The sequence below is a fragment of the Lepeophtheirus salmonis genome, chromosome 14 (genome assembly GCF_016086655.4).
Source record: "Lepeophtheirus salmonis chromosome 14, UVic_Lsal_1.4, whole genome shotgun sequence".
Classification (NCBI taxonomy): Eukaryota; Metazoa; Arthropoda; class Copepoda; order Siphonostomatoida; family Caligidae; genus Lepeophtheirus; species Lepeophtheirus salmonis.
The window spans coordinates 9,921,116-9,945,388 of record NC_052144.2 but is presented as its reverse complement, the minus strand read 5'-3'; the positions used below and the strand labels follow the sequence as shown (position 1 = coordinate 9,945,388).

Sequence of the window (24,273 nt, the reverse complement as noted above, 5' to 3'; positions counted from 1 at the left end):
TTGGTTCATAATCACCTCCAAACTGTTCCAGTTCCTTCCTGACTCTCCAGACAAAGAACCTGTCCAGGCTTAAGAAGTTTGCAATCTCAACATTGCCTCATCTGACAGGGAAAAATTTTAAACCTCAAAATTTGTACTTTTTCATAATTATTGTATTGCGCCATCTTTTTTTTTCCAAAAAGAGAAAGAAAAAGGCTTCAAATCAGTTGGTTTGAACCAATCAGTATTGAAGACGGTGACCAACCAGAGACAATATATATGCAAATAGACAACCAACAAAAACCAATGACCTAAAAGTCACTTACGTACTCATTTATAGTGAAAAAAATCAGGTGCATTTTTTTTAGCTCGCCGTTCTTTTTGGAGTTGTCAAAATGAAGAGAGAATTTTCTTTTCCTTAGCTGTTGCCATTATTATTTCATTTCCGAGGAGTGAACTTCTTTTTCTACGAAAAACAATTTACAAGATAATCCTCCATTTTTATAAAATATTTGTGACTCATCAACACAAAAGCAAGCAGTAGTGTATAAAAGGTGTGACACATAGGGATTGTCGTTTTGGACTTCTCAATCTTTCCACCATGTTGCTTGGTATGACCCTGATAAGCCAAAATGATGCTAATAGAATACTTTTCCATGCTTGTTTTGAATGTTTCTTGATAAATAGATCCTCTGAAAAATTATGGTAAATAGTATTTTATTGTTCCTGAGTGCAAGTGACAAATTGTGAAAAAAAAAAAAATGCCTCCAAATCAACTCAAAAATGGTGTTCTGAGCATCTTTCTGGGTTCTGGATGAAATACCAATGGCCTGGTAAGAGTCCTGACTTGAATTCGATAGAAAATCTGTGGGCAATTATGAAAGAGAAGTGCTTGCCCACTTGCACATCCAAAGAGAAGCTTATAGAGCAAGTCAAAACTGTCTGGCAATCTCTGGACCTCGAAATCTTGGAGAATCCTGGCAGAATTAGAGAGTTCATCAAGAAGAAGGGAGACCTAATTCGGTAGATTTCTGTATTGCCAGTCCTTTTTGCCATTTTCTCCAGTGACAATCTTTCGAAAAAATTATGTTTCATTTATTTTCATTAAAAACTACTTGAAATTTATTTTTGTAAAATAATTTTAGTACCGTAATCGTCGGAGGGTAAAAATTTACACTAATATCTGATGAGAAAATGAAATACTGTATTATGTATTAATACAATTTCCTCCTAAATTTGTTCTTTTGTGACGTCACCAAAATAGCCAGTAAACAAAAGTAAAGAAAACTCTTATGGACATACCTTGGGCATACATTGTTTTAAATAATTTAGGATGAATAAAAAGTTTTGACTGTCCTTATCATAAATCAAAAATAAAGGAAACTAGTAAAAAGTGCAGTTTGAAAAATATTTTCTCACATTTTACGGGTTTTAGTGCTAAAAATATCCCTGTACAGCGCGAATTTCATATAACCCGGATTTTTGTTGTTCCCAAAAATGGTGATAAGCGGAAACTCTCTGTAGGTATGTTTATTGTTTGACTGAATTGAAAGATCCTATTGAATAAAAAAATAAGATACTTTGTCTTAAAATTGTAGTAGAAAGTATATATCTTCAAAATATAGAAATTATATGGAAAAAAAATTGCATTCTATTTTGAAGTAATAATAATCTCTATGGAATTTTAAACAATATGTCAAATTATACTGCTTAGGGAAAGTGTCATCCAGTGCTTTAGCCAATTAATACAAAACATATATGCAGTTTTATTTAATCTAATTATGTAGCGAGTAGTCCATTAAAATCTGGAAAATTTGAATTTTAAACCTCAACAGGATATAATTTATTTAATTCACAAAAGAATTTCAACAAAAGTGTCTGATCTTTCTTAATAATAATGTAGCCGTCTTAGCAACAATGACGGCTTCCAGGAGGCAGCAGAAGGCTTGGCACCTGTTGCCAAAGTAATGCTCTGTTGTCCCAGTGGTGGTTGACAATGTCATTGAGGGCCTCAGTGTTTGGCATCAGGGCTGTAGGGGGCCAAAAGTGTAAAAAAAAGTTCAAAAGAGCTGAAAAGACTCGTCCAAAAGAGTCTTACAAGGGAGGAGATGGGGTTCTTTTATTGTAGGTGTCAAAAGTGGCCTCTCCACCTCACAAGGCTCTTTCTTCCAACTTTTTTAGAGCTCTCTTGACAGTTTGGTGTGAAACCCTGAGATCTCTTGCATGAGTCCTCATGGACTTGAAAGGATATTCCCGGGCTTTTTCTTTAATTCTTCCGAATCAGTTTGGGCTTCTTGAGATAGCACTTCTTCCTCTCCAACTTTTTGGACATACTGATTGCGTAGACGGTAGTCCTGAAAACGCCCAATTGCTTGGAGTGAGCTAATGGAAATTCGCCAATCACGTTCAAGTACCATTTTCTAGACTTGTACGTAAGCCAGAGAGCTCATATTTGCTTTGTTTTGTAGCTAATTTTTTATGCTTTAACATATCGGTATATAATTTCTTTTTCCTAACTCAACCTTAATTAGTTATAGAATTTGTATTTGTACATATTTCAATGGTCCACGTCTAAAGCAATGTAATATCCCCTATCAATAATATAGCGAAATATAATAATTTAACACAGAAAGTTAAAGATATGATATGAAATTATTTAATAATATTCAATTTTAATAAATCCATCATTAAACGGCTGTATATGTTTAAATGCATGTAATGTCCTGTTGAATCACTTTTGAACTACTTTTTTATTTACTTTTTCATGATTAAATTTAACCAAGCCAGGTTCCCACTGACGTCACCAGAAATAGAAAGAGAGACCGTCACTTAATAAATCTGCTCTGTTTGCCAGGCTCCCTTTAATAATATTGCTTGCCCCCATCAGTGAACCGACCTTAAATAAAGAAATGAAACGCCTAATATATGGTATATGTAAGCTTTTGAATAATAATGATATATTTCTTGTTGGTAAGAATAATGGTAATAATTAATCATAATAGGTAACAATTAAATTAAAAATAATAAGTATTATTATTATTTGTTAATAATTATCCTTATAAATTAAATAAAAAAAGGGAAAACAATACTTTTGTAATATTATGTATTCATAATAAAAAGATATCTATGTAGATATTTATGAAGTGTAGTAATATATATGTTATTAATAATGGCTTAATTAAGGCAGTTAAAAATTGTTTATGCTCATATGTATTTAATATTTAAAAGGATTTGGGTATGTATCTATTGGAAATACAACGATTGCAAAATAGAATTTTAAAAGAAAATCGTTTGTGTGAATGAAAAAAAAACCAACAACAACGAAGAACATAACAAATGAATTGGGGATAAGATGAATTAATACAAAATGGATATAGGAATATGCATATAGTATGATGTAAGCTAAGCGACTTCTAGATGGAAAAAAAGCCGAAGTTTGATTATTAAATTAAATGGACGATGTATAGAAATGTATGAAATAAATATATAATTATACAGTAAAATCTTGCCTTGTCCACATGAGGGTAGATATACAAGATTGTGGTTTGTAGGCAGTACCAGTTTTAAGGGAGGTGGAGCATATGTTTTGTGCCCCACGTTTGAATAAGGGTCCGTTTTAAAAAAAAAATGTCATCTCATGAAAAAATTATTTTCTAAATGAGTTCATTTCAGAAAAACAAAATATTTATATTTTTAGATATAATCATTTCACAAAAAAAAAAAAAAGTTATATTCTCAAAAAGGCACTTTCAGAAAAATTAAAAAATTCTATAATAAAAAAACTTCATTTAAGACAAATGATAAATTTATTTTCTTAAGTAGGCCATTTCAGAAGATTTTTTTTTTTTTTTTTTTGAAAGGATCATTTCAGAAAAATATAGAAATATATTTTCTAAAAAAATTTCATTTCAGAAAAGTGAAAAACTTATTTTCAAAAAAGATCTTCTCAGAAAAATAAACAAATATTTTTCTAAAAAGATTAATCTCAGACGAAAATCTATTTGTAAAAGATCATCACAGATTTAAACTAAAAAAAGACCTTTAAATAAAATTGCATTTTATTTGCTAATAAGATTTTAAACTTCTTTTTGGCAGAACATCATCTTATACTAAAACTAAAAAATGCTTTATATAAAAATTTCATCGTATATTGCAAATAAGATTTTAAATTTATATTTTTGTGAAATTCAAATTTTGACGAACGAAATAAATAAAGGGGCCTCCTTACTCGCCCTAAAACCAGCTCTGTTAATAGTAGTTTATGCATGGAAATTAAATGTATATATCACTTATAGCCATTTGAGGTTACTTAATTAAAGAGATAGATCTGTCAAATATATTTTAAAATGAGGGACTTAAAAAAATGGGAATGAAGAATCGGAACAAGAAGAAAAAAAAAGAAGAGACTCATTTAGAATAAATAGGGTCTCAAATAAATAGTGAATGGATAAATATGTTACTAATAAATTTTAAAATCATTTATAAACAATGATGCGATCGATCGATCGATCGAAGTAACAGGATCATTAAATAACAATTTTGTAAATTATCTTTTGTTTATAATACATAGAAGGAATACGTATTCGCATATTTAATATATAGATATATGGTATATATATATAACTATAGAAGAGATTATCATCAATCTTTTAAGTTTGTTTAGTTAGGTTATCACAAGTACAAAAAATTTTGGGTTTTTTTTTTGCGTTAATTGGATATATAAAAGTTAAGATAGTTACAAGAGATAATAACAGATATTACAGCTGTTGAATGTTTTTTTTTTTTCATACACATTTGTAATATATCTATACTGTATTTATTTTTTTAATAACTTGTGCTAACGGTATTTATGTAGTAATTAAGAATTCATAAATGATTTGGAATACTTCTCGTTATAATAGCAATGAGGACGTTTATCACACAATTCTAAAAATAGTTTGTCAACAATTTTTTTGTTATTTTTTTTTTGGTTATTTTTATCATCATTTATAAATGTTTTTTGAAGAGAGCCTAATAAAGCAATGTTTATTATTGTCCTTGAAGAGGATCTTCTCCTCTCACTTCAGATTTCAATTTAACAAATTCTTTTGCTACTTCATCGTTTGTTCTCTGCGATAATATCCTTAGTATAGTCCAACCTGTTTCATCCATTTGTATACGTCGACCAAGGGATAGCCAACAAGCACAGGATCCCTGTAAACAAAAAACATATTAAAACGCCATATGACTAATAATGAGGTGGAAATGAGAGTCATTACCTGATCTTGAATATCTTTTAATTGCACGACGGATACCCCAATGAGTCGGTCATCACGTCCGAAGCAATAGTCCTTCACACAAATGTGAAGTTCGTAACTACCGATTTGATCTTCATTACCAATAATACTGTGGTATAAAGGAGGGAAACATTAGTACTCAGTTCAGTCTTCATGGTTGAAGTAAAAACGAATATACTTACAAGCTAAATATTTCATTGTACTTGGGTGACCAATTTGCGTTTTTAGACTTTGTTTTCTGAAGTCTCTTCTTATCGGAAAGATGTGGACCAATCAGAATCACTTCAACAAAGGGTTTGAAAGTTTGTGTCTTGGGCCATTTTAAGTCATTGGCAGCTACAACTAAAGGAATCCAATGTGGAGAGGAAAATGGTTATTTGAAGACACACTTATTTAAAAGATGTCTTACCTTTGACAGTTACTTTATGCTCCCCCGTACCTGGGTGAGTAAATAAGTCTACTTGTACAGATACTTCTCCAACGCTTCCCTCTTCCGATGAAGACGAATCTGTCATGCGACAAAAAAAAAGAAGTCTTATTAATTATTTCAAAGGATCTTTATATAGCTAAGTATTTACCCTGATGCGTTTGACTTGACACATAAGTTTTAATAAGAGCATCTGTGGTTTGCGTATAAAGAGACAAGGCATGTTGTAGGGATTTAAGCTCTTCTGATTTGTTGACATAGCTCATCTTAAGACCTATTCCTCCAGCATGGAAGTATTGTTTTATCACTTCAAGAGCAGCTTCTAAAACGGAGCATTGCTTGGGAGATAAACTTCTTTCTCCTTCTTTTGAAATATCCTAAAAAAATCAAAATGTATCAGTAATTTATTTGAAACTAGATCTGTATGAACTTACAGACACAACACTCATGACACTACTCTTGACATCCTGCTTGCCTCCAAAAGATTTGAAAAATCCCGTTACATCCTCAACTTTCTTTGTTTTCTCTGCCATGTTTTTCACATCACCAGCCAAGTTTTTAATCGCGGCCTATTGAAGAATACAATATAAATTACATAGTCATATGTATGTGGGCAGGGAATAAAAGCCTTCAAGATGAACTCACAGATTTATCCGTCGTTGGTGGAAGTACAATATTTTTCTCTAAGCTCTTCATCACAATTTTCCACAATTCTTTCAACAACCTTTTCAACACGGACTTATCACAAATTTCTGCATACATACTCAAAGAACCATCTAATAGATCCATAAGGGGTTGTAAAATTCCATCAGCTGCTGCCTGCACCTCTGATTTGGATATAGCCTGACCTTGTCCTCCACCTTTTACCTCCCATAAGAGTTTCCCCATTGAAATAACGGATGCATCTACACGCCGATTGAAACTCATGGCAAATAAATGAGCCAGCTCATCTAAAACTCCATTTAATGTGGATTGAAGTTGGTTCAAGACAGAAGCTGCATCTTCTTCTAATTCTTGACCGCCCATAGCATTATAAGTTTTTTCTAGCTGAATGCGAGTTTGTTGAATGTTATTCATAAGAACACAAGCCTAAAACCGACCGTAGAAGAGTTTGTACATATAAATAATGGAATACTAAAGAAATATTGACTTACAGTCGGTTCATCCTTGACATGATTATGAAAATCCCCTTTGAGAATGTTAGCATAGGCCGTGAGAACTTTGACAATGGTTTTGGCAAAACGTTTCATATATCTCTTCCATATTTCAGGATCCTGGCATTCCAATTTTTGAAGCACCTCAAAACATTGTGTTAACTGTGTAAAAACATCTACCACTGAATTGGAAAAGTTTGAATGTTCTGTATTTTTTTGGAATTTATCCTTCTTATCACGGGCATAAGCTGAATGCAAAAATTCCAAGGATACATCATCATTCTCATTTAACCATTGCATAACAAAGGGTTCAAACCAAGCGGGATACTCTGGAACCTGTCCTTTATAAGGTGGAACGGAAGATACATATGTTTTATGGAGCCATTTGACACGGAAATGACAATTTAGATACGTGGATGACTTGCAAAGCCTGGATTGTTCATGTTCCTCAAGAGCGTATTTCTTGTCAACTGCAAAAAGACCCCATATGGTTGCTGCTGAAAGCTGAAAAAATATCAAAAAGTAATTTATAAAGAAGTGCATTTTGTAAACAGACTACTAACCTGTCCAACATTGAGTTCCTGGGGAAATTGGTTTAGAACTGGACCGTATGAATTCTTATCTTCCTCTATTACAGAAGTAATTAAAGCAATTAGTTTGTGCCAAAACTCTAAATCATCCAATCGTGGCCCAGTGTCTTCACTATCTCGTTTAGCTTCGTTTGGATCCACCTTTAGGATTGAGTAATTAAATATATATAATAACATATATGTCAAGTTCTAATGGAAATGTACCTGGAATTCGCGATTATATAACTCATAACAGTTTTCAAAGAGGAACTGATAGGTTGATCGAAGACAGGCTTTGACACAATCCTTTACAACAGTACTGGCTCTTGGAGGACTTGATAACTCCTGAACTTTCATTCGGAAGAACGTAATACTTGTAAGTAAATCCACAGTTGCTTTAAGATCTTGAAGCTTTTCTGGAGAGGAAGCAGGGAAATTGTTACGATACATGGATAAATCAATTCTCAGTGAATTATGAAGTGTGTCAAGGAGCTTTATGAACTTTTCTTTTCCAAAGTTAGACGCAGCAAATCGATCGGAGGCTGATACGTTTGTGGTTGCTGTTGTGTGTGCATAAAATGCATTAATATTGGCTAAAAGTGTACTCATTTGGGCAGGGACTCCGGGACAAAGATACTTGGAAGACAAACAATGGAAATGTGTCATGGCTTGAAAAATTGACTCAACACCATATCGGAGAGCAAACTCATCAACGATTTCTTGCTCATTTTCATCGAAATATATTTTCCAAGCATCTTCACCTCGTGCTTCAGGAAGGGAGACATTTCCTCCATTTTTTTCACAGAGGTAATGGAACAAATTTTCATGGAGGCAAGTATATTGAACATGATAGGGAGCAACTTTTTCCTCGCCTTTGATTTCAACACTGATTTGTAGTCGAATAGCTCCAGAGACTGAAGATTTATCTGAGCGTTTCTCTAGATTATACCATACGTCCATTTCACCAGAGAGAGTTCGCACTTCAATGATGGTTTGACCCAGGAAATCATCGGACTCTCTGGTAAACTTTTGGCGAAGCTTTGACTTAAGATCATTATCCTCATCCCAAACACGGACTTTGATTCGATCGGAAGAATTATGGCACTCACTATAAAAGAAAATAATAATGACAAATATCGATTCAGAGGAGGGAAGAAGGAGCCATGTGCTTTTAAAAAGAACTTACAAATAAAACTTTTCATTCCACTCAGGATTGAGTTCTTGAGGAACTGTTTTCGTTCTTTTCTTGGATTTCCCTACTTGAACAGTCACATAAGGATCTGAAGTACCTGTTTTATCTTTGGCAATAAGTCCTTGAGCACAAATCACTATTGGAATACAACAATCATATGAATCAGAAGAACGGATCAACTTTGAAATATTAATAAGTCAGAATTCTATTTGATTGAAAAGTTTAAAAGTGTTGATGATAATTACAAATCATTTAATTAGAGTTGGGAAATTATTATTATTGCGATCAATAGCCAGGGTCGGTTTTAGGGAGAAATAAGAGGGACTTGCTCCACTGTTGATTGAGGGCTCCACCCTGAATATATATTTGTATAAAATGTAAATATATAGACTGAGAATAAATTTCTAAACTACAAATTATATTTTAAAATAGGGTATAATTTTAGTTTTCTTCTGCAAAAACGTCATTTAATGAAATATGCACCCTATTAATTAAAAAAGGTCAATAAATAAGATAGGATTGGCCTTTTTTAGAAGAAAATAAAGGTCTTCCAAGCCCCCTTTCATGCTAAAACCGTCCCTGAATAGAGTTATAAGTTATTCTGACAACGTTACTTAAGTATGTATGCATCTAAAAGTAGTTTTAAAAATGGAGAAAGTGTCGTGTTTTGAACCTATTGGAAAATTGATTCTATTCAAAACGAGATCAAAGTAAAAAATTAAACAAAAAAACAACAACATTGACTGAATCCAGGTTAGTAATAAAAGATAAAAAGTATGACTCTTAATTTAAAAAAATAATATTTAACTATAACAGCAACAGCAATACACACACCCAAAAGTATTTTGTTCCTTTGTATAAACAGGAATTTGAGAAGAAAATAGAATATATTTGAGATAAACTTACCTGTACAAGCAATTTTACATGACCATTTGGATGTGCCATCAAGAACAGTCTGTTCCCCTTGATTCATTAGTTCAATATGATTATCTGGGCTTATGGAAAATATATTCCTGAATAGTAAAAAAATATAAAATACATCTTTTGTTTTCTCTAAGTTTCATTTGCAGAAAAAATAATCGTTATTTAATTATTATGAGCATGAAATTATAATTTTTTTATTATTATTCATGTCAATGTGATAAAAAAAAACAAAAAAACTGTTGCATCAGATCCATTGATATTCTTAGAAACTCCTAGAATTTTGTATTAAATGTAGCACGGGTTGAAAAAATATGGCAACATCAATTACAAAAAATAAATCCACAACTATTTGGGAAAATTATATTATTAGTAGTAATATATGCAAACAAATCAACACACAGATCAACACGTGGAAATAAGGAGCATTAAAGTCAAATGGATACTCCGGTATTTCCGATCCTGGGAGGATTCAGATTTGCTCTATAAAGAAAACGCATGATTTTTGCAAATCCTTTCAAATTATAAACATGGCTTGAATATAACATACAAAAAGGAAAAAAATAAAAAAATATCAACAGCACAATTACTATCGAAGATCCATTATAGAAGTAGATATGTGTACATACAGACAAAAATATCTATATGAATAATTAAGAGACAAAAAAATATGATTATTTTTTCAACTCCTTTAGGGACAAACCACAAAAAAAGTCATACAACGTTCCCAATTGTTTTCTCCATTTTTTTTTTTTTTTACTATGAAAAAGAAAAGATTTTCGAACCTTTTATAATTATTTTAGCTAACCATTTTCCTATCCCCTGTGACACAGTGAATCGAGTGGCTTCCATAATGGTTCTATTAATTTTTTCCGGTACTTTGAAAAGTGTCCTGTTATAATTTTTTAAAATACATATGTGTTTGAAGAGAAAATTACTTGTGCATATTGTTGGATCGGTCATAGAACTGATTTCATAATACTCTTTTTGTCTTTTTTAAAAAAATCAGTTTGATCTTTTTTACCACTTAATGGTATTTAAAGACCAATTAGTCGGTTCTTCAGTCCTATCGTTATAAAAACAAAATAATAATGAATGCCAGTTAGAAGGTATAGTACTTGTGTATTACCCCATAGTTACCTTTATTATTTATTGCAATCCTTCCTCCAAAAAGAAACAAAAAAAAGGCTCAAAATCATATGGTAGTTAGCCAAATAAGTCAATCATACAAACTGCTATATATATTATTTACTCCCAGACTATCACAGTCATATTACTACCTCACCATTTTTAAAATAAATTGTAATTCCGTAAATTTGGAAATGTTAAAATATATATAGTATATTATTCTATACTGTATTATAATATTGATTAATAATATTCTACTAAAAGCGTAGCTATAAATTTGTATTTCTATATGATTGCCGTAATTTATTCATATAAATAATGAAATGACCAATATATATATATTATAAACAACGAGGGATCAACAAGAAATTGTATTCCTGTCCTTTTGGAAACGGAACATAAGTATTGAATAACCTATTACTTTGTTTATTTATCAAAAATAATACATCATGAAATAGCCATGAGTATTAAGGGAGAGGAGAGAATCTACAGCAGACAACAAAATAGATAGGGTATTTTTGTGTTAGTGAGGTAACGCCATGTTACACGTTCTAGCTACACGCCTCCTGGGACGTAATTAGTGAACTACGTCATTTCAGCTGGTGCAATTACCAAAAAATACCAATAAGTACCAATCATATGACTAATAAATTTTTATTAGGACGAGACTGATAGGATTTCAGTGTTTTTAGTTTTTTTGACCGACCCAACATTACTTGGACATTATGTTGCTTTCAAGCAGGTTGTTTTTTTTTTTACCATGGAAAAAAATCCTTATGTACTTAAGCTTATTTTGCAAATACTTACCGAATCAATTCAAAAATTTCTGGCCTTTCTCGTTCACGTTCCTTCATTCGCTCCTTCATGGCAATAATGATTGTATTGGCCTTGTCATCTGCACCATGCTTAGAACTCTTTTCGGCAGCACCTATAAAAAATATTTTTGAATATATGAGTGAGACAAAACAAATCTCTATTCCCAATATGTATACTATATCTATTGACGAATAGATTAATGTCAGTCTGATATGAATTAGTAATCTATCAACATTTCCTAATTATAAGCAAATAATACTTGTATTTTAATGTCATTTGTTTTGTCACCAAGCAAAAAGTATTCGTATTGTGTACTTCTACCATGTATAGGCCTCAATTTGTCTTTAAACCTTCGTTAGTGAACTGGGAGCTTTTTTGCATTAATTTCATAAGAAAATACTTTAAATCTGTTTAAAATAGATTTTATTATCACGAATCTATAGTATTCTCCTGAAATATCCTTAAGAATAAATGCAATTTTTGCTGCTGTAAACATTAATTCGCAAATTTTGCAATTTCTAATATAGGTGTAGTGATATAAGTTGATTAATTTGTTCACTTTTAAGTCGTTGTTTTGTTTTTTATTTATTTACAACGATGCTATAAAAGATATATCCGCTGTTATTCTATATATCATACTGAATCTCATTAAAATTAATGAGTACTTTTTGGGTAGCTAAAATTCGTTAGAATTAATTATTATTTTTGGAAATTTATACCAAAAAGGAAATTATGATATTTTATCTCAACTATAATAAACCCGAATTATATCTTCTTGATACCCCAAGTTATTATTGTTAAAATTAATATAAAACGAAAAGGTATTTTACATCCTTTTCTTGAACTGAATCAAGTATTTTAAGAATTTTAATTGATATATACATGTGCCAAATGTATAAAGTATTGCAAAGTCAAATAGCGTAATTTTGAGTTTATGTTACTACTGTTTGATGTAATGAAATTCTTGGATTATTTAGTTCAACGCTTTACCCCGGTACAATAACCCCCTATAAATAGGATGCTCTCGAACGGAGGGTTAAGGACACAAAGTTGAATTGTTTCTCTTACGAACTCCCAAAAAAACACATCAGTTTTAATTTTACTCTTCCGTTACTTAAAATACTTTTTATAAACCGGTTAGCAAACTTGGAAAAATAGAAACCCCAATATAAAACGTATTTAATTACATGATTAACAGTTGAACAAATTTCCAGATTTTTGAGACTTCCTTTCCAGATGCGAACCCTTGGATTACTCTATCTAGGTGCGTCTGGAGGAAAGGGTGTGTACTCCTCTTGACCGGAATGTCAAGTCTGTAGAGGCTTCCATCAAGAGTGAGTGGACCAAGCTCGAGTCTGACTACATAGTCAAGTTCTGCAAGGGATTTAGGCCTCGTATTGAAAGCTCAAATATTGAAAAAAAGTTGTACCGGGCACTATTTTTATATGATTTTGTTAAATAAATGTCCTCACAAAACATGAGAAATTGAAAATAAAAATCCATATAGGTCAAATCCCAGTTTACTCCTGAACTAATTTTTGGATCCATTGCTTTCTTTACGTCAATGACATTCCTTCATATGTATACTCCTTTTGACATAACATATACTCGTAAACAAAATACTCAACACTAAAAGAAAACATGGGTCCTAATGAACTTGTTTGATTTGTTAATGCTCATTATTGGCAGGGAGCCTAGGGGATAAAGTATCCCTACTCTTCTCTATACTTTGACTGCTGTATTCACGCAGAGAGTTGTAAGCATTTCTCCAAACAATAATCTAGTTGTTTATGTACTGAGATGAACCTTTAATATGATTAATGAACCCACTTAAAATGAATAATAAATAATCATGATTATGAATAAGTTCTGCTTAAAAAAATGAAATATTTTTCTTTATCTGTTTGAGAAGAAAGGCAAAGATGTTGACGACCCTTACACAACTACCTATAAGAGTGACTAAAAAGTACAAATAAAGATAGACTACATACGTACTATAATAATTATAATTTCTAGAGTCGTAAATAATAAGTACTTTCGGTGTGTGAAAAGCACACACAACCAAAAATGACAGGGTAACTCTGACAATTTGAACAATGTTTGGGAGGGTTATCTGTTAGGATGCTTTATTAGACTAACTATAAGCAGCTGTGAGTGGAAGGAAATTAATACAAACTCCATTCTATATTTAGCAAGGACAATGGAAGGATATCGATCCTTAGTTCCACTTTGAGTTCCTACCTATAACTACCTCCAAAAATCATCAGCACACGCATTCGTGGTTACTATATACGTATATAATAGGCGTAGTAAAAATAAATCCATTATTTTAGCAATAGATGGCTTTAGTAATATATGTATATCTCCCGTGCAATCGGTTTATGCTGGAAGGTGTCTGAAGGATAAGATTTTGTACTAAAAAAACCTTTGGTACAGTTTTCTGATTGTTTGACTCAGTATTGATTGAAGGGGGTTCAAAGATGAACACTAGCAAAGAGAAAATACTCCATATTTTACAGTTGTTCTTTGAAAAAGGCGAAGCCGCAAGGTAAATGGCTAAAAATGCCAATAGTGTTTATGTTTTTGATACTGCAACAGCAAATCATGTAGTATTTTGGTTTCGTAGATTCTGTTTGGGTAACTTTGATGTCAAAGATACACCATGCTCTGGAAGGTCAATTGTCGAAAATGTGGATAAAATAATGGAAATTTTCGAGTAGAACCGTCACTTTTTTTAATTTCTAAGGAGATTAACATTAATGGAAAAAAAATCTATTAAAAGTAATAGATTTATTTTTACTACACCTTAGATTACCTCCTCAATAACGAAAGAATAAGGTTGTCAACTTTGGAAAGTAAAAACACTGCTCAGATTGCCAAGTACAAAAAATCTAACAAAAGAGAAATTGCATAGAATTTACAACTCTAATTATTGTCCTTCATAGATGATTTAATAATTATCAACCGTGTCGTATTCACAAAAATTACTTTTACTTAACCGTAACTTCAACTAATGAGAATAACTATAATTGAACTAAATAATATTATATATATATTTGTTAAACTAAAAAAAAACAAAAAACCCGAAAATTTATTGTCTTGTATAAGCCGGATAATTAAATCTATTTGGATTTCAAAGGAATATCCTTATAAAATACTTTTCAAAGACTCTTTCTTTCATATCAAATGCGATGCTATATATTATAACTAAGTATGGTATCTCCTATACTTTCAAAATACCTGATTTTTTGTCAGTCTCTATGATATGGCCTAGAAAAAAGAAATAATTGCTTCAATGTGTGTTAAAATGAAGGAAGCCTATCAAGTAAAGGGAAAAAACATTACAAATATGGGGGAAGGGAGTACGTTTACTTTATTTTTCCTCTTTTTTATTATTATTATTTCTCTTCCCCCCTCTCAACTCTAATTATCATTACCTGTACCAATTTAGAAAGCATCCAATTTAATATACCTTATTCATTTATATTCTTTTTTTTTCGTATTTACTCACAGAAATTATAGAAATGAAATAAATCATATTTCTCTATCTAAATATAAAATGGTAAAGTGTACCAAATGCAGGGGTGTCTGCACAGGGAGTGAGCCACTGGAATGACAATTTTTTTCTCTTCATAATTCCGGAAAATAATGCAAAAGAGCAAGAAATGTAATTCAAAAATTTTCAATTTTTACAATAAAATTAATATTTGAATTTTTTTTGTAAAAAAAGTAATATTTCAAATTTTTAACCAAAAAATAAATTTAAAAAAAAATTCCGCAACCAAAAACCCCCATGTATAGCCCTCCGGATGGCCCTGAAATGTATTACCTATAACATAATATTTCGATCCACAGTATACTCACGTTGTAAACAGTCCGCATTGAGAAGATCCTTGCACTTTTCATGACATTTGACACCACATTCATTGCAACGAACCCCCTGTCGAGCAATCCCCCAAAGGAGTCCTTCACACTCATAGCAGTAAGTAGGTGACGTAGCGGACCAAAGAACAAAGGTATGAGGAGTGGTACTTGATATGGGGTAGATTAAGGCTTGAAGGGTCTTTTTATAAACGTGGAGTTTCTAAAAGTAATGAATACGAAATATACATTTATTACAGGCTGGAACTCTTAGTATATTGATCAACTGCTTACCAGCTCCTCATCATTCAAACTTGCTCTTGGTAAGGCGGATGTTAAGCCTGAAGAGTTACGTTTCGCTGCCATAGTCTTTGTAAAATAAAATATTAATAGTTTATACATCTTTGTTAAAAAAGAAACCGTTCTTTTTTAATTCCGAATTATTTTCTTATTTGATTCTCAAATGTTTTTTTAATCAAATTGGTAGACATCTCCAGAACGTATGTTGACAATATCAGCCATTTTTAGTTTTTTAACCAATAACAAATCAAATGTTTTTTGGTGTGCTCCAAGATTTTCTACTATTGTAAAAATGGAAAGGTTAAATCAAATTAGGGAAAATTTGTTTAAAAGATAGCTTATTATTTTTTTTTTTTACAAAATCCTAGAATGTGAAGAATAAACAATCTTTCAAAAGTTTCAATAGAATTGATTTTTTTCTTTCCATTTTTTTCAATAGTAGACAATCATGGAGAACATCAAAATGCGTGTAACAAGGCAGATATTTGCAACAATATTATAAAAAAATAATTTGAGCATCGAATGATAATTGAATTCGTAATATAAAAAAAAACCCGGATTCTTTAGGATTATTATTTGGATATTGAAGTAAATGTTCACATCTATTTATTGTACTACAGATTCATTGAATTGGTATATTTTCTCGTTGGATATGAAGAAATACGTTTTAGTACTCTATATTTACATACATTGTATATTTGTAGACATAAAATAAATCCTTATCAATATTTCCATGAGATTCAAAAGATTTGATAATATTTTACTTCCAAGAAATACCAAAAGCAATATTTTATTCTAGCCTTAGAAGTAGATAAAAATCTTTGTAGGAAAAAGAAGGATAAAAAAAAGAAATGGAAAATAACTCACTTCAATGACAAAAGAAAAGTAATAATAAAAAATTTGGGACGTGACTATTTCTTTGGATTTTACCTTCAAAGCTTTGTTGTGTATCTACTTGACATGATTCTTTCATGAAGTGAGTCAATATCACCTCATTTATCATTAAATAATAATTATGTACAGTACTGCTACACATATAATTATCTCTATTCTAAATACAATAACAAATATGCCAATAACCCTACAACGTGCTTCCCACTTAAGTATACCATGTATATGCTCATATATGGGCGGAAATAACTATTCCCTACACCCATTTCTACTGGCACTAGATTAAAAAAACAAACAAAAAAACTTTTGGGTATACAGAATGGGGACCAAAAATTTGCAATATCAATTAATTACGTTTTTTTATTTTTTTAGCATGTTTTATTAGGCCACCAAATGACAGCTGAAACAAAAATAAACGTGTTTTGCTTTTATAACATGTCTCAAAGTGTAGAAATGTGAGAGCAACGACAAAAAAAGGCACTACGCTGGTAATTGCTGAGAAGAACCGTTGACATCTCCATGCAGACTGCCTAAAACATCAAAAAGTCCATTACAACCCCATATAGCCTAGAAGAACCCAAACATCTGCAGCAACAATATGGCTGATTTCTGGTCTGTCTCCAGCTCTGGCCTTGACACCTTTGAATTTGCAGTTCAGGTCGTCATGGAAAAGAATGTCTACCACACTTCTTCATCAAATTTGGATTTACTCCGAACTGCCATCATGACAGTGTGGTAGTCCAGGGACACGGCCTTCATCATCAAGTGCTAACCATATGTTCACTGGCGTGCCGAGGCTGTTATTACTTGTGAAGGAGGACATATTTAATGAAAAATATACTATTTAAACATATTTCAAATTGGTTTTGAGTGTTCTTTTCTTGATTGGATACAAAGCACACTTTTCGTACTTAAGTCATGGTAATGCAAGTCTTGGGTCACCATTCTGTATGTGGTGAGTTAAGACAAAAACAATCTTAAACACAAATAAAGAAAATGATAAATTTAAAAAAAACAATAACTTTTGTTCATCAATGCACACACCCTTATAGCTCACGAACATATTTTCGGCCCCTTGTGAGCTTTCCTTTCAAATTTTTGGAATGAAATTTAATAACCAATAATATACACTTGCATTTGCAATTTGCATTGACTCTAAAGGAGTAATAAGATTATTGCGTCAACATAAATAGTAGATAATTAGTTGAAGAATACAAATGTTGTAATTCCGACTCATTTTCGGTGTAAATCATTATAACTTGCTCTAGTGTTGACGAGCTACGTATGTAAATATCATACCCAGAAAAAAAAATGGGACAATTCCGTAGGTAGGTTTTTAATTTACGAAAAAAGGTGTTAGAAAATCCGAATACATTGGTTGGATGTTTTCTTTAAAAAAATTAAATCTTTTTTCTATTTCGGGAAAATATATGTACATTATTGGACATTTGTAGATTTATGGGATAGAAGTCCGGTAATTATTAAATAATTGAAACCCTGTTTCTACTCTAATATTACTACTTATTATAATTCGATAATTTGAATAAAATACGTTATTTGTACATGCAACCAATTACTTAATTATACTTATAATAATCTATAAAGGATTATTTACCTTGAGCACCTATATAATTTGGTAAAGCGGAAATGAATAAAGAAAGAGAGAAAATTGTGTTTTAAAAAGGAAAACCGATTTATGAAGAAATTTGATTTGCAAATTATAAATGTACTCACCAATTCAGAGACCAAAGGGATGGATTTCCGTCGCGGTCTAAACTCTGGAGGCATGCTATCAATGTCTTTAAAAAATGGATTGTCACTCTCGGCCCTAGAAAATTTTGTATAGATATATTGGCATATAGGAAACAACTGATAGTAATACATTACCTATTGGATCTATTCCCACCGGTTTTTTCCTATAGGAAATTGAAGAAGAAGAAAAAATGTTTGAATCGAGTCAATAGTGAAAATAAAATAAAATAAAAGACTACAATTAAGAAAAAGTTATGTTAATAATAATTAGTTAATGTATGATAACAAAAATAATAGAAGGTAGTAAATGATGAGAAGTTCTGGAACTGCCTCAATTTAAAAAAAAATTATACTAATAAGTATGTTGTAAGAAACAAAAAAAAAAAAAAAAAAAAAAAAAAAACAAAGGTAAGAAACGACTGAATACATAAAGCAAGATGATCTTAATGCTACAACCCTTTACTTATATTCGTATGCTTACACATACAATATATTTCATATACAAGTTGGGAATTTGTTTGTCTCAGGGGAAAAATGTAATGGACTATCTTGCAGCGCTCATTTTTAGACCGATGAGCAGTTGTAAGTTTAAAAAAACTCTGGATTGTGAGCTTTGACATAAGCATATATTTTTCAGAATGAAGGACTCAATCAGGGGTGTCCGCAAGGGGTGGACAGAAAGGATCCCCTCCAAAAAAAAAAAAAAAAAAATTTTTTTTTTTGCTTTATACTATAATTTTTTTTCGTTATTCGGGCCAATTATGCAGCAAAGCTAAAAATTTAGTATTTTAATTTTTGAAATTTTTTGTGAATAGCAAATGAACTTTTGATTTTTTTTTCCGAAAAAAATTAATTTTTATGAATAACTATGGATTTTTGTTTCTTTTTTCCAAAAAAATTTACTATTTGAAATTAATCTTTTGATTTTTTTTTGTGATTAGATGTGGATTTTGGAAATTTTTTCAAAAATTGTGGATTTTGATTTTTCTTCAGAAAATTTATATTTGAAATTTCATTTAGAAATTTTTTTCCATAAAATTTAATTTTTATGAATAGTAATACATTTTTGATTTTTACACAAAACACTTTATTTTTATGAATAGCAATAGATTTTAGAAATTTTGTTCGAAAAATTGTAGTATTTGAAATTAAATTTATGAAAATTTTGTTAATAACTATGGATTTACATTTTGAATTTAATATTTGAAATTTTATTCTGAAATCTTTTGCCAAAAACTTCAATTTTCCAAGAGTGTCTATGGATTTTTTCAAATTTTTTACGGAATATTTTTTTTTTGTGAATAGTTGTTTCCAAAAAAAAATAATTTCTATAAAATAGCTATGGATTTTTTTCCAGAATATTTCAAAAAACCAACCCTCTCAAAATATATTTATATAATTCTGCGGACGCCCTTGTAATTGCTTATGTGAAGAAGTTATTGGAAGAAGGACGTTTTAGAAACAAGTCAGTCACTGATAAACCTTTTAATTTTAAGGGTATTTAGGGCTTTTATTTTTATAAAGTAAAAAATATAATTATATTATTTAAATGCGAAGTAATTTACGCGTGATAAGTTTGTTATAACGTCTCAATTTTTGTATTAAAACTAAATTAAAAATACATCAATAAAAAAACTGGAGCTAGACATAGTCCTAATCAGGGCTTCGAAGGGGTCCCACTCACGTTCAAACCAGCTTTGACTGACATGTGTCCAAATTTTACAATTCACTTTTTTTTTTTAAATAAAGAAAGTATTTTGTGGATACAATTATAGAGAATCCTTTAAAATAAAATATAGCCTAAAAAATATTATTATTAAAATTTTTAATTAAATTTGAACTTTATAACTTGACGTTATTGATGAAAGTTACACACTTTGTTTGAAGTAATGTTGTGATACACTTACAAAAACTATTGAGTACAAAGTTCGATCACTCTTAACTAAGTATGTACTATAAATTATTCAACGTCATAATGAAATGATTGGTGTAATATATATGCATACTCGTAAAGTTTATGTATATGTAATACATCTTAATGGTGTCATGATTGAGAATTAGACAAATATAAGGACTATTTAATGGTAGGAATCACAACTTGTACATGGGATATACGTATATGTGTGTGTAGGTAGACGATTTGAAATTCTCTAGCAGTACATTTCAAAATAACTTAAAATGAAGAAAAAAAATACTAATCATAGTATGATAACATCGAAGTCTCCGATTCGTATTAGTTAATATTTATATATATCTATATGAAAAACTTAGTGGTCCGTTTTTAGAGGTAGATTAATTTTTTGAAGGCACTTTTGTCTTTTCTCTTATAAAGTTTTTGCAAAAGAGGTTATTCACAAAATTTTAAGGTCCTTCAGCTATTTTTTTGGTATAATAATCTCATTCAAAATGTGAAAAATGGACATTTTTTGGTCAAATTAGGCCCAATTTATGGATCAATAATTACTGTGAGAGTTTGATTTTAAAAATCTAAGGTGTCTGAAAAATGTTTCAGGTAAATTTATATACTTGATATATTGCTTCAAAAACTTATATTTTTAGTTGCTACATTATATTTTTTACCATTATACTATGACTTTTTTTTATATGAGGCGCTGAGTTGTAGCTACATCTGCCAGTTGTTACATGTTTATTTCTTCGATCAAGTAGTTTTTAAAATAATAAACACACACTTAAAAATGATGCCTCTACAAACATTCAGACAAACTTTGCTGTATTAATATGGGAACATAATCTTTAAGCGATAAAAAAAGAAAAAAACCAGTTTGAACCGATGAAAATAACTTAAACATTGTATTTATTTATTTGTATACCTATAACCATAGCTTTTTTTGGGATAGATTAAAGCCTCTGCGACAATAAGGTCACATTAATGGGAAAACTAAAAAAATATATACATTATCAGGAAGATGATGTGGCAATATGTAGCTTTGAGGTGCACCAAATACAATTTATTAAATAAAATTTGCAAATAATAAATATATTAAAAAATACTATAATGCTGAGAGACTATTGATCATTTTGTAAACGTACTTATATATTTAAAAAGCGCTCCTATTTCATTTACCAATAGTTTTAAAATTTTAAAAGTGGTACAACTTGTCTGAAATCTGCCATTTTGACTTAAAAAAATCCCATTTTTCATTTTTAAAGTTACCTTGCATAATGAGAGATCTGAAATTTTGTAAATAGCGTTTCTATACTACCATTTAACAGAAAATACCTTAGTGGAGTCAAATATCAATTGTACCCCAAAAACAGAACGCTCTAAATTGACGTCTATGTAACTATATCAATCCTAAAGAAACGCTCAACTGACTACAAATCTACAACATTTTGACTGTTTAGCAAAAAAAAAAAAAAATGAAGAGCAATACATAAAACAATTGTAAGTATTGTATGAATTTTTTGGTCTACATATTATTATAACAAACTTGTTCATAGAGGGCCTCCAAATGTATGTTTTGCTTTCTCCAATGTATATTAATAATGACAATATCTTTTCAAAGAAATATGGGATAGGGCATTGAGTCAGTTTTATTATACTGAAGGAAAATAGATCCTTACGCTTATTCATCGAGGTAATTTTAGATTGCTTTAACCCATAATATCTTAGCAAGTAGGAAATTGAATCGCCACATAACCTTGTAGGATAAAAATAAGTATTGACAAGAGGGAAATGCTTTGATTGAGTGATTTGGTAGATGGATTTTTTGACAAACAAGTCAGATATATGGATTTGCGACATATTGCTCAAATGAATTAATATCTTTTCTTATAAATATATTAGCCAATTTATTTATTCACTTCCTCGATAAACAAACACAACTATGATGTAATTTAAGCTGAGTTTAAGCGTGGATAAATGTCATGGTTGATTAAGAACGTCCCCAAGATTATGTATAGACTTTTTTTTTTGAGAAGTGGGCTTGGTTTTAAGAATATTTTTTGAAAAGAGGTCCAAAAATTAAATTTTTTGTAAAAAAATTAGAAAAAAAAAATTCAAAAATTAAATTGCTTTATGAAATTTTTTGGAAAAAAAATCAAAAATCCACAGTTATTCACAAAAAATTACAAAATTCACGGCTGTTCACAAAAAATTACAAAATTCACAGCTGTTCACGAAAAATTACAAAATTCACAGCTGTTCATAAAAAATTCCAAGTATAATATTTTCTTGAAAAACATTCAAAATTTCACAGCTGTTGACAAAAACTATTAAATTTCAATTTTTTTGAAAAAAATATTGTAAAAATTCCTTAAATTTTTTTTGGAGATGGAGAATAGGACATACGCTCTTGTTGATCTACAACATAAGAAAATGATGCTACAAAGTACTTTATCGTCATTTTGATAATAACACGCGTATGACCTGAGATACATAAATAAGTATTCCATAGTATTATTTATCACTTTCAAGATATAATTAAATACAAAAAGGAAGGGTCATTAAGGACAATGTATGTAATATTGTAGACGTAAGACCAACAGGGACTCTTATATTCATTAACAACCCTTCTATCTACTCTAGAACAAGATGAGAAGGGCAATTATTTATGTATACGGTGTGCTATTATATAAATTATCTCATTTTTCATAGAGATGTAATAATATACATCGTCAAGAATAAGATACATATTCAAGAGAGGAAAGGGGACTCGGTTTGAAACAGGATTCAAATGATATTTATTTATCATGAAAGAAGCAAGTTCGTTCACTTTTGACTTAGTTTACTGTCTACTCTATAGTAGTATATAGTGCATACATACAAAAAGTACCGGGAATCGTTAATTTAAATTGTCCGTACCGAAGGAATATAAATTTTTTTTTTCTAGGTCGGCAGCATTATCTTTCATTATGATGCCAAGTTTGAGCGCCTCCACGATTTGTACAATGAATATTTTCTCCCTCCATTTTGATGATTGTTGGCTTGTTTGCATGGCATACTCTTACATCATTAGTTCATTATTCTATGAACGTTGGATTTATTTCGATCAAGGATGTCCGAATAGATTTGCTCACACTACTGTTTTTGCAGAAAACTCAGCTCTTTTGGAACAAACCGTACAACCACGCGTCTTATGCCCAAACTTTCACCCAGAATGGTACAAACTGACTCGTGCGAGATGTTATGGCAATGTGATAACTCCTTAAGCTGTTATTACGATGTTTTTGTTCAATAATTTTGTTCATTGTAAAAATCGGGGAGCACTAGAGAGATACACTTACTTTTCTAGCTGTTCTAAGCAAATGGGTCTACAGATCGTGCTCGAACTTGGCATCATAATGAAAGATAATGATGACCTATAATTTTTTTTTAACCCCTTGAGCGTGGGTAATTTAAATTAACAATTCCCGGTACTTTTTTGAGAGAATGTATATCAAAAGTCTCATTAAAATCTTTTTTCCCCTTGAAATGTTGGGAGGACATAGCCCAAAATTATTCTGTTTGATAGAAAAAGAAGAAATAATAATCTTAATTAACCGTCAGACTCGATGATTTCCATTATTTTATGCACATTTTTATTAATTGGTCGTCCAGAGCATGGTGCAACTTTGGCAACAAAGTTGCCGGAACGGAATAGACGAATTTTAAATATCGTTTGATTGGCTGTTACACTATCAAGACTAATTACTTTATTTGCGACCTGCCCTGCATTTTCCGCTTGTTCGAAGAAAAACTGTAAAATGGGGTTTGGAACGACGTAGCTGAATGGACAACGCACATGGGATAAATTATTCTCTTGAACTCACTGTATGTAGGTTCGCAACCCGGCCGTTTCTAGAAAAGGAAATATACTTAATAGAGATGGACTTCAAAGAAGATTCCTAGGTCAGATTGAGTAAATTTAATAATATAATGTTTACTTGTACTTAATCAGTGAAACTTTATCTAGCCTATTAAAAGAACGTTTAAAAAAAAGAAGGATATTTCCTCTTTGGTGGTGCCCATCTTTTCAAACAATCACAAAATTGCCTAAAAAGTTTT

At 30.7% G+C, this 24,273-nt stretch overlaps 1 protein-coding gene across 5 annotated transcripts in view; it reads right to left on the bottom strand.

The window, feature by feature from the left end:
- Window positions 1–2,903: 2,903 nt before the first annotated feature.
- Window positions 2,904–24,273, bottom strand: part of unc-13 — a 66,121-nt gene continuing 44,751 nt past the window's right edge. For 3 of the 5 annotated variants that reach the window (XM_071893603.1, XM_071893604.1, XM_071893606.1), the window contains 17 exons: window positions 18,402–18,430; window positions 18,249–18,342; window positions 15,618–15,692; window positions 15,327–15,546; window positions 11,454–11,574; window positions 10,304–10,410; window positions 8,592–8,733; window positions 7,631–8,513; window positions 7,400–7,567; window positions 6,837–7,340; window positions 6,328–6,771; window positions 6,117–6,251; window positions 5,834–6,059; window positions 5,665–5,763; window positions 5,438–5,597; window positions 5,238–5,364; window positions 2,904–5,172 (listed from right to left, as the gene is read on the bottom strand). In XM_071893603.1, coding sequence (XP_071749704.1) covers window positions 5,008–5,172; window positions 5,238–5,364; window positions 5,438–5,597; window positions 5,665–5,763; window positions 5,834–6,059; window positions 6,117–6,251; window positions 6,328–6,771; window positions 6,837–7,340; window positions 7,400–7,567; window positions 7,631–8,513; window positions 8,592–8,733; window positions 10,304–10,410; window positions 11,454–11,574; window positions 15,327–15,546; window positions 15,618–15,692; window positions 18,249–18,342; window positions 18,402–18,430 — 3,699 coding nt within the window. In that variant the 3' untranslated portion in view covers window positions 2,904–5,007. Of the gene's footprint in view, window positions 5,173–5,237; window positions 5,365–5,437; window positions 5,598–5,664; window positions 5,764–5,833; window positions 6,060–6,116; window positions 6,252–6,327; window positions 6,772–6,836; window positions 7,341–7,399; window positions 7,568–7,630; window positions 8,514–8,591; window positions 8,734–9,503; window positions 9,611–10,303; window positions 10,411–11,453; window positions 11,575–15,326; window positions 15,547–15,617; window positions 15,693–18,248; window positions 18,343–18,401; window positions 18,431–24,273 lie in introns of all 5 variants that reach the window. The other 2 variants (XM_040724585.2, XM_071893605.1) reach the window with 1 other exon arrangement.